The sequence below is a fragment of the Homalodisca vitripennis genome, chromosome 3 (genome assembly GCF_021130785.1).
Source record: "Homalodisca vitripennis isolate AUS2020 chromosome 3, UT_GWSS_2.1, whole genome shotgun sequence".
Lineage (NCBI taxonomy): Eukaryota > Metazoa > Arthropoda > Insecta > Hemiptera > Cicadellidae > Homalodisca > Homalodisca vitripennis.
Window position 1 is genome coordinate 32,859,041 of NC_060209.1, and position 12,263 is coordinate 32,871,303.

The 12,263-nt window shown below is 31.7% G+C and overlaps 1 protein-coding gene across 1 annotated transcript in view; it reads right to left on the reverse strand.

The window, feature by feature from the left end:
• Window positions 1-2,053: 2,053 nt before the first annotated feature.
• LOC124358630 (retinol-binding protein pinta-like) overlaps window positions 2,054-12,263 on the reverse strand; it is a 31,544-nt gene continuing 21,334 nt past the window's right edge. Inside the window, exons 5-7 of the mRNA XM_046810930.1 lie at window positions 7,640-7,750; window positions 7,208-7,310; window positions 2,054-2,923 (exon numbers count right to left, since the gene is read on the reverse strand). Coding sequence (XP_046666886.1) covers window positions 2,772-2,923; window positions 7,208-7,310; window positions 7,640-7,750 — 366 coding nt within the window. The 3' untranslated portion in view covers window positions 2,054-2,771. The remainder of the gene's footprint in view (window positions 2,924-7,207; window positions 7,311-7,639; window positions 7,751-12,263) is intronic.

The following is a 12,263-nucleotide window of genomic DNA, read 5'->3' on the forward strand; positions in this document are numbered from 1 at the left end:
CCACGGACTAAACAATGCTAGCGTAGTAGTGCCAGGTGACGCTGCACCGGAGTACAGTGGAGGGGGCAGCCGGGAGGGGAGCGTTCATTCATGGTTCTGCACATGCATACGTTTTAGAGATCAGATGAGAGGTTTGGCGGGCAGTGTCCCATACACGGTACATGTACAGCGTTGTGTCAGAACTGAATAAAAGGGTGGTACGTAAATCTTTAAATCTCATAGAAAAGAAATAGGTGAGAATAATAGGCATTTATGTTAGTCAAAATTTAATGTAACAAGTTTTCGTGGTTTTTTTTGTGTTGGGACACATTTTATTTACAAAGGTATATTGCTAGTTCTGTCGACCAATGCAGTAATAAAAAAACACTCTACAGTACTACAAAGTTGTCAAATTGGGAGAAAAATTTATTTAAGTTCAAAAATCCTGCAACTTAAATAACATTCTAGAATTATAGTTAATGGATGCAAAATTGTAATTGGCCTTTCTATTAAATTAATTAATTAGGTAAAATGAAAAAAATAAAACGTGATTTTTTATAAAATTTTCCAAAATTCCTTTTTTGTAGTATTTTACCTGGTTAACACAATCAAAAAGAAAGGTTAAAATGCAGCCTGTATAGGTTCAAAACCCACGCTTCGCATAAAGACATTGTGTGACGCTTAGGACTTTGAAACCACTTTAAATACAATAGCACCGATTGTTTCTTTCTGATTGTTAACACAACAGCATCGCAAAAGATCATTTTCCTTTTCGGGAATCACCAAAGTAAAATTTATTAAACAGAAAATTGCTCTCTTTAGTTTTGGTTATTAAGGTGCAAGACAACGGTGTGCCTTGAGTTTATTTCCATACGTGTAGAGTACAGAGATGATAAAATCCTACATTATAAGCTCTTATTTTAAAATTTTGTCTGACAAACCTTATTTTACAGATTGATAAATTAGTCGGGGATTTGCTGTTGGATGTTGAGACATTGAATGCTTATGAAGAATAAGATTTCGAACTTTGAGACAAGAACTCTTTTAAGTAAAAATATTTTTAGTAAGTAATGCCCGTATTTCACATTTGTACGATTAATTAGACGCAAATCTTGCCTTAAGATTTCTATGTGCTTCTTTGGTCTTCGATCTAATATGAGTATGATATATATAATTAATTTTCTTAGTTTTAATAACAGATTTAAGTTTTTACTTTTAATGTACCATACCTGAGTATAAGTTTGTTTAACATAGAACCAAATATTGTATTGTTTGCTCTATTTAATTTGCTTGTATTACAACTGTAACTTTAAATAATTTTAAAACTACTCTATATAATGCTATATTTAGTACCGTGTACATTTGTGTATTTCCAGTTATAAAGGACAAAAACTAATAGTGTGAAAAACTGTAAATAATTATGTATATTGATTAAATCTTTAAATCAAGTAATTATAATTGTGTAATTAGTGCTAAATTAAAAAATGAGATTGTATTTTATACCATTAGTTAATGAAAATTCTTTTTTATGTTATGGATATTCGTAATAAGTAACTATTTTATTATTCTCAATCGTGGTAGTTGTGCTATTTACATTTCGTCAATTATACTACTCTTATTCATAGTCGATTTTTAATATTATTCGAAAACATTTCTTTTCATAGCGTTCTTCGAGGATAATACTACAATATTAAAGGTTAAGTTATATACATTTGTGTAATAAAATAGTGTATTTAACCAAGCATGGTTAATAATAGAGTAAATATATAGCTTTAATTGTTTAGTAAATAAATACGAGTCTTAAACTTATAATTCCAATAAGAGAATGTCAATGCAAAAGCAATTTTTAATATACAAAAATTGTGTTTGAAACATTTTAGGATTTAGTAGTTTTTGCGGGTTCCAGGAATCACAGTACTGTTTATGAGTAAGTACAAACGAAAAATAGTTTACTAGATTTAGAAGAGTCTATTATTTTTAAAACGCATACACCCATCGATTAGCTTATTACTTTATTCAAACATTTTCTGCTTACAGTTGTAATGTCTTTGCAGGAGTAATAAAACACTTTTAATATAGGTAAATATATTTAATTATATTAAAAAATAAATTACACTAGACCTAAACTGATAATGGTGATGTGCCAATCTACAGAAGGTTGTCTGAAGATCCGTTCAATGGGACGTTTGTCAATCTATAGAAGGTTGTCTGAAGATCCTTTTCAATGGTGATGTGCCAATCTACAGAAGGTTGTCTGAAGATCCGTTCAATGGTGACGTTTGTCAATCTATAGAAGGTTGTCTGAAGATCCTTTTCAATGGTGATGTGTCAATCTACAGAAAGTTGTCTGAAGATCCGTTCAATGGTGACGTTTGTCAATCTATAGAAGGTTGTCTGAAGATCCATTTCAATGGTGATGTGTCAATCTACAGAATGTTGTCTGAAGATCCGTTCAATGGTGACGTTTGTCAATCTATAGAAGTTTATCTGAAGATTCGTTCAATGGTAACGTTTGTCAATCTATAGATAGTTGTCTGAAGATCCGTTCCATGGTGATGTGTCAGTCTACAGAAAGTTGTCTGAAGATCCGGTCAATGGTGACGTTTGTCAATCTATAGAAGGTTGTCTGAAGATCCGTTCAATGGTGATGTGTCAGTCTACAGATAGTTGTCTGAAGATCCGGTCAATGGTGACGTTTGTCAATCTATAGAAGGTTGTCTGAAGATCCGTTTAATGGTGTCGTTTGTCAATCTATAGAAGATTGTCTGAAGATCCTTTTCAATGGTGATGTGTCAATCTACAGAGAGTTGTCTGAAGGATCCGTTGGGGCCAAACTCAGATTCTGAAATATTCTTTTTACCCAGCCTTTTCCTCTCATCTGTCTTCAGCGAATCAGACAGAGCGAAGAAATCTGCGCTTTCTTCCATTTTTGTCCTCCAAAAACCTGAAAAAGAAAGACAAATCGATCAGTATTTGGCTCGCAACTAAATCACACAAACTGCAATAACAGGTAGAGATCGAATCATACGACACTACATACAGCACCACTAAACGCAATACCAATAAAGGCTACAATATAACGGTGAAGAGTACTTACTCATCAACACCTGTGAGATAAATATCACCTTTATCAACTACCCTTCACTTATCACTTATAGATACGTCAACAGTTTGTTCCATGGAATAATCCCTAGAAAGTTAACGAAAACATAAATAGTTAGTGTAAAAACAAATTATAATCCCGGATTGAAGTCAAGGGTAAAGTAAATGTCCTATAGCCTAAAAATGCGTTATTAAATAAGGAAGTATGTGATAGAAACTCACTTTCTAATATGGATTTGAAATTGGTATAGGCATATATTAAGATGGATTGTGGCAAAATAGGCACTCAGCACACACGACTAGAAATCTAGAGTACATAAATATATTCACCTGTTAAAAATGAAACTCCAATTTGAATTTAAAGCGACCTCTTTATTCTAATCACTGAGGATTGAAATTGAATGACCTATTTGTCCTTACCCAACCATAAATTTAAAAACATCTGGATGATACCACCATCGTCTTAAATTATTTTTTCCAACAATAGTCCCTATAGAACTCCTTACATGTCATGGTAGATGTAATGCAATTGATTCTTGGTTGGGTCATTATGTTAAATTAAATCTTAATGTTAGATATCGTTAATTTTCGTGCTTGTTTTTTTTTTGGTAAAGGTACCATATTTCCTGACAATAGGAAACATAGAACTTCTTCGCTTGTTACAAGAGGTATTTTACATATTAACTAGTTAATGAGGACACAGACGAAGGATATAACATTTGTGTATGCACTATTATTTATATAATATTCTTATTTATTTATTTCAACGGCAAGCAACTAGTTGACTATTATATACTACGAGATGACATACATGTAGATGAGTACAAAAATTACAATTGTACTAGGAATAATAAGACCAGATGACAATAAACAATCACCAGCAGAGATACAGTTCAACTACCATGAACAGAATATCTACAAAGTTAAATTAAAGCAAGATAGAGAACAGCAGGCACTAAATTAAGTATTTAGCAAATAGGTAAAAAAGTTAAAGAATCAAGTACAGAACTAGCTGAAATAAAGAATATAACATATACATACATTTATATGGGTTTCTGTATTCAATATTTATAAAAAATGCCCTGAAGGCAATGATATATTTTTGTTTATAGTGTATAAATAGTATTCCTTGTTATACTAGTATTCGTTGTTGTTTATGTAGATTATAAAAGGTTTTATGTACACATGTATTTAAAAAATTCCATATCCATATTGCTAGCCATTCTTCCGTATGTCTGCTTACTAAATCGCATATAAATACCATTTTAAAAGTCTATAATTCCAAGTGAAGTGTTAAAAAATGTATTGCTAAATTATCTTGTAAAATATTTTCACTTTTAAAGGATTTGACTTTAAAAATTTAACCTCACTTTTAGTCAGTGACATTTAAATCAACATATCAATTTAAAATCTAATCTATTAGATCTCAGATGAACTTTAACTCACACACAACACAAATTATACCTGCAACTGAAACCTTAACCAACTTAATCCTAAGATTTATATACGTTAATTAATTCTCTGGTTGAGTTAAATTATAAAACTGGGGTTATTTAATTCTCTGGGCAACTTAATCCACTATAAAGGTATTCACTTGGTTCCCTCTTTTCCAAGGTCAAAGTACTTTAAATAATTCCTATAGCTACCTTAAAAATTTGTGTTAGAATTATAGGCCTTGTCAAATTATCTCCTTGATGCATTTAACTCTATTACGAATTGAATCCCTGACACTTAATTTCCTTCTGAACATGACTCAAATTATATAAAGTTTGCCATATACTCGTACACCTAATAATCGGGTAAAATTATTCTCTGGCTTACCTGGATGCACAATAGTTAATCCACACCTTTAGTATACTTAAAACTTTGGTCAACGTAATCCTGGTTAACTCATTTTGCTGCTTACGAACGAATTAATGAATAAAGTTTCCAACCGAACCAAGTACTATGGGTCTTATAAATAGTTTTAAGTTTGTTTAAAGAAATTACATAAATTACAAATATTGTTTAACCAGCCTGCCTTTCGTACCCATTCCATCGAAACCTATGCTTGGTTTTTGTGAATGGGCACAATTATTATACATCAGGGTGTTAAATTATTTAAATAATGGCGTTAAGAACGGTGAAAACTAAAAGATTTTGTGATGGAATGGCGTGGATGAAATTTTTTAAATATTCTGTACTTGACTGGTATATTGAAATATATGCATAAATTTAAAATTTTTAATTGAGTATTCAGGAGATGACATGAAAATGTTCAGTATCACGGCTGTTTGTCGTTGGAAGTTTTTAACGAGAGCATTAATTTCAAATCGATTAGATTTTATAGCATTCACACTCCAAGATTGATAACATTCAATGCTGGACAACATATTAAACATTCTATCTACGATACAGGCATATGTAATGAGAATCATAACACATAAAATAAAATAAGTGGCAGGTTACTAAGAAATCTATATACACAATGGTCCTTAGAAATTCTTTAGGTAGTTCCGAAGAAGGGTCTTAAAAATTAATTTAATTTAATATTATCAAAAAAGTTTTAAAAAATTAAGCCAGAAAAATATTTTTAATTTGTTATATATAACCATTAAAATAATACAACCATTTCTCATGGTTAAACCTTTATTATATAGGATATTTTTCATTTTTAATTAATTATTGAACGTTTAGAAAGCAATATTAGTCTTTAAAATGTTGAAAATATGTTTTGTATATTGTTTATTGTCTTATGCATCCTTAATTGACACGAGGAATCATAGTTTGAGTTGATTGTGCCTTGAAAGAGCTCTAGAGAAATTTTAGACACCAACAGAAATATCTCAGAGTAATTTTAAATATTAATTTCAGAGATATATATAAGATTACCTTTCGGAAAATGTCTCTATAGATTGTGATATTCTACTGTGAATGAAAGTGCGTCTTGGTGCAAGATGGGGATATTCACTAATACGGGACTAGAATCAGAGACAATTTTAGAGTTTAGTAAGATCTTCTGACGCGTTTCACGCGTTGGCGGCTAGGTTACCGTTGTGTGTCCTATTTATTCGGAAGGTGAGTACATCTTTTCCACATTTATGATTATAACACACGGCACAGAAATCACCTAATTTCAGACCGTTTCAGACTCAACCTTTCAAAAACTCAAATTTTTATTTTGGTTCTAAACTTTACAATTTACTTCTAAATGTAATCAAAATTAAAAAAAAATGTAAACAGTTTCAAAAACTATTAGTAAAGGCTTACTTGATCGGGAAGACTTTCTACAGTCTCCACAAGGCTCTCGTGATACCCATGTCTGGATTAGACCGATTGTTTTTGTAGTAGAATTAATTTTAAAATTGGTGCAAGAATGTACTGTGTTTTACATTTAAATTTTATGCTCTATTAAACAGTCCTGTTCTGTTGCTTTTCTATAATTACTTTTTATACTGATGAGTTGACTTGCATAGAAATCCTTTGTGTTCTATTGTGTGAATAAATTATTCTTCTTATTCACGAAAAGTTGCTGAGATAGTTGGGAAAGATGAGTTTGGAAGCACATTCAAGTGAAAGAATATGTGCTACGAAACAATTTTAGTGTACGAAAGAGAGTGAATGTGAACGACAGGCAGTTATATGAATGACGCTATGCGCTGTAAATCTGTGTCAACAGCAATAAAGATGTATTGTATTGTATTTCAAAATGGCAACTTCTTGCTACCTCACATTGACGATTACATAGACAATACATCGACAATCCGATCTCTTTTGTAATGTCAAACACTGACCTGACATTGTATTATCGATCGATTTTTAGACAAAATAATCATATTCAAATCGCTGTCGTTGCTTTTATATGTAACTGTTAAGATGGTCTCCAAAGAGTTACGTTGTGTTCAAACGACGCTAGTTTTATACGTCAGAAAATGCTGAGAACTGTGCTGATATCAGTTCGAGATAAAGGTAGCAGATTTTCGTCTTTACAGATAAGAAATGTCACAGTATTCTTCTCTCATTTCGTTGACCCACAGATGTGTAAATATAAAAATTTTAATGTATTGAGGTAAGAGAAAACTTCCTTCCTTTATACAATCTATTACAATATAAGGATAAAAACTAAGATATGATAAAGGAAACCTACCATTGAGCTCGTCCACAGAAGGGGCGAGACCACCATAATCCATAGGCACCAGATGAGCAGGCAGGATGTTCAGTAATTGTGAGGAGTCCTTGAAGGAAGTTATCTGAGGGCCAGAGATCTGGATTAGATTTTCAACAGGCAACCAAAGATAAGCTTCTTCTACAAATACCATACGGTTATAATTTAAAAAAATATTGCTTCTTTGAAAGATTTTTTCAATTAAACAAAATTTAAAATTAGCTATAGTTACCTTAAAATTAAAATAGATTCAACACAAAAGTTTTAAAGCGCTTCGAAATCATCAGCGAAGTAAATGTGTCAGTTTTTATTTAACCTTTACAACCCAAACATGACCAATACAAGAAAATTATAGTACGAAAGACAGCTTGACTTGGTGTCACATCCTCCTATCATACATTATATCATACATACCCTGGCCATGAGTTTCGGTGACATAAATGGACGGAAGAGGGCCAACACCTTGTCCACAAAGTAAGGGGTGTTAACCAGCGTAATCTTGGGTATCCGGCAGGGGTACGCCTTCTGTAACACGCACAGCAGTTTAAGGTGGTGAATAAATTAGCGGAAACAATTAAAAACAATCTGTGTTGATTGCGTACATTCCGGTCTGCAACAATGATTGCTCTGGCAGGTGCTGCGCCTAGTGAAACTTTCATGAAACACTTTCATGAATTGGTATACAGAGGTTCTTTGTTCACTGAACTTTAAAGACAATTAAAATTAACTGTACAAAATTAGCTTTGACTGTTTTTTTTTTATATATGACTACGATTAAGAATACATATCTATGAATATATTTACTAGCACTCTTAACCTGTAAAAGTTTGTGACTTTAAATTCTTAACAGTGGTTCAAATAAATGTGCACTTACTCCATACTCATAATTAGAAGGTAGGGGTATGCCACACCACTCTGACCTTGACCGTAGCGTAGGGGTAAGGCTGCAACTGTCTAACCGAGAGGTCACAGGTTCGAATCCCGGGGAAGTCAATAAATATTTGTAAGTGGGTTTGGACCATTTCCCCGTAAAACGGTTACTTTCATCAATTTAAATGCCATTGGCATATGCAGAAACTCCTTTGAAAACAGGCTTTGCAAAATTACAGGTCTATAGCTCAAATCATTAATGATTGAATGAACGAATGGAAATACTTCTTTATAGAGGCGAAAAGTTGGACCTTATAAGTAGTCCATTGTTACATTTAAACTTACAATTTAAAATATAACTAAAAACGTTTAGAAATTATATTTATATATAGTCATACTAAAAATAAAAATATCCATATAAAGAATAATGGTTTATTAATGACAGATAATTAATGATATGATATAATTAAAGTCCATTAATGACATACAAGAGATTAACGACAGACATGTACATAAATCATACAGCGAGTAAATATTTACATGTTCCAGAAAACAAAAGAGAAATTATGTAAGTTTACTGAGTGATAAGCTAGAACGACGCTCATTCAAATCCCATGGTTGAATATGTAACATAATAGAACTTATTTTTATCTATGTAGAAGCCTACAGAAGACATCTTTCTCGAGATAATTTGCCACATGAACATTGAGATTTTGATAATTTAATTGGATTTAACGTTAGTGTTGAACACTTTTACTGCTGGTCTATACTGAGTGAGACCAACCACACTCAATGTCAATCTTTGTCCTAAGGAATTTTCCGCAGTCATCGTGTTAAAGTCCACACACCAAGTTACCACAGAATGATGTTGGGAAAATTAGGCTACATATGTTAAAATTATTACATGTTAAATCTCTTATGAGTTTATCAACGAACTATTCGTTGGAGTGTATAAAGTTTGTTTACAAATATTTCTATTCTATTCTTTTCTCATTGGACATAAAACCATTGTAAATATATTCACTAACCTACGCGCAAAATCGAACTCAGTGTTTCTTTATATAGAAATTCAGCTTCAAGCACAATATGAAGTGTATAGGTTAGTTTGTTTTAGTATAGAGATATCATGTGGACGACAGACACCAATGAAGTTTTTCCAACCCTTTCATTGATAGGCTTCACTAACGCTCAGAAAATTATGAAGGACAATGACTTTATTTGTGAAACATTAACTCTTTACTACCTTTTCCTCTTACTAATTGCAGGGTGGAAGTACACCACACTCCGTGGCACGTAAGGTTGCATGCAAAATTTTAAACCCATAACTTTTTCATTCTCGAGATATCGTGTGGTCAAACAGACAGACAGACTTCGTACATAAATAAATTTTTACATGCAACTGACAGACAAAAGAATATTGAGTCAACCTCCTGAGTCAATATACGTCATCGGCTTCAATGACGATTTGCTAAATTCTTTTCATTTTGATTAAATCAAATCGAGTAATAACTTAAAACAATTCTGCTCCTTACTAAAATCCTGGCTATTTACAAAACCTGATATTGCTTTTTTAACGAGTGTATTAATTTAAGTTTTATGCAACCACCTATTACATTGTTTACATCATTATTACATAATTTTTTTCACAGTAGTGTGTACGTGTGAATGTATGTTTTGGAGTGTGGATGTTCTATAGTATGTATGCATGTAAGTGTACGTATGTGATTTTTCTGATATTTGTATGTAATTTTATGTAATACATTAATTTAATTTTCCATTATTTCAATATATTTTTTTATACATTTTTTGTAAAATTATTTATGATTTTAGTACATAAGATTGTATATTTGTATTTTTTTCAAAGCTTGTTTTTTATTTTTTTATTCTTTGCATTGTTTTATTAGTTCCTAGTCACTTTATACTGTATAAACTTCTATATGTATTTATTTTGGTTGTCGTTTTCTGTAGTCTTGTGCAGACGTCACGGAAAGCAGACTGTTGACCTTTTAGTTTTTTTATGTGAGAGCAAGCTATAAACTGTTTATTTGTGTATTGTGTATCTGTTACACTGACAAGCTACTTGTTTTTGGTCAGTGAATTCCTAAGTTTTTTCATTTATTTGTAAACATGAATGTAAATGATGGAAAATAAATATTTATTATTTATTCAAATTCAGTGGTTAAAAATACACTACGCTAACCTAGAACTTATTCTTGTCTATGTGGAAACAAAGATTAATCCAAAATGCAACGTCTGCAGATGGTCTTTATCGCAATATCTTCTCATATGATACATTTAAATTTTTGGTTAATGAGTTAGGTTTCATTTATCTTAAGTTAGGGAGAGTACTACAACGTAAGAGTGCGCTGAAATCAGATCTTGGCACACACTTTTAAGATTAACTTTCACTCATTTCTTTTCACTTCACTTTCATTTTTTATTCTTTTTACTGTATGAATAACCTACATAGGATAATACAGGTATGTCACTTGATAAAATCTCATATACTTATAATCAGTTCATATACAAATTGATTTATTCTACAATTTTCTAGTTACACTCATGGGTACCAACCCAGAAGACCAATGTAAAAATACTAACGCTTGCAAATCCCGTGGAGTGATATGCACTATCACCAAACTCAGTGTTGCCAATATATAAATTAAATCTTCAAGTCTGTACTCCAGTTCGTTTTCGAGATATCGTGCCGAAAGAAAGACAGATAGAGAAGCAGACTGACAGAAAGACACGCGTAAATTAATTTCTTAAGCCCCACGAGTGATAGGCTTCGCTAACGCTCACCCAATACATTTGTACGTTTGTCTGTCTCAGCGCACCTGAAAATTTCAGACAATGAATTTAATAAACTCGAAATTGAACAGACGAGATAAATGTTTTATGAAAATTATAGTAGCGGTGATATAGCCAAATCTTCTAGTTGTTAAAAAAAAGAAACAAACCGGTTTGAAAAACGTAAAATAAGCTATATTATTTAAAAGAAGTGTGATATAAAAACATATATTTTATTGTATTAGAAATAAATATTATATAATTAGACAGTAAAACACTAAACTGAGATTTATCTACGCCAGAATAACCAAAACAATGTATAATGTGAACTGTCTCTTTCGATCAATGGGTACGTGCTTTTAAAATTACCTATATGATCAATGTTATATTTAATCTGAAATACATTTCTATATTAAAAGATTCTTAATTTCTAAACAAGCTCTTTTAGATAACCATGCAGTGCACCGAATGTATTAAAAAATCTTTTAAATGGAAAACTAATGTACACACGAAGTTTGCTGCTACGTATAGAGTTCTCAACTCATTTAGTAGAGTTATTCATTGTAGTCGGGATGTGATGAAGTTTGGAATTATACTTTTCTCTGTGCTTGGCTTCATTCTGATTGGAGTTTTATGGTTTACGGTTAAAAGGTCAACACATTTTTATCTCATTGTACTTCAGAAGGTTAATTCAATTCATATTATATAGATTATGGTCCAGCTTGGGCTACGCTATCTATAAGATGAATGAGAGCTGCCTCAGTTATGCAAATATTGTAATATCATAAGGTTGTTGGCACGTTCATCTGCTGGGGTTTTCACAAATCTATATATATATATATATATATATATATATATATATATATATATATATATATATATATATACACATATAAATGAATGTGTGTGTGTTTGTCCTTTATGGAATCGTGAACTATTTGACCGATCATTATGAAAATTTGTATGTACATGCATTTTTCCATGGAGATGGTTTATATTGTATGCCCATTGATGTAACTTGCCACCAGGCAGTGCTGCGAACATAAAAGTTTTGAAAGCGCCTGCAAGTTATAAATTGCAATCACGACACAGTTACGTATATTAAGTAGCTAAAAACTATATACAATGTCTACATTGTACGGGTGTACATTTGTCTTAAAAATAAATTATTTATTGAACTTAACACTTGAATAGAAGACCATTTTATAATAAAGTTCATGTATGGATACAAATATTAAAACATACACTTTTGACATATTTTCCTGATCGTGGCAACAAGGCAAACTCTACATCGGTGTTGTAAATATAATTCAATTAAACCAGAAGTTCACATACACGGGCAAAGCTTATGAAGAGCGTGCGAAGCCGTGGGAAACAG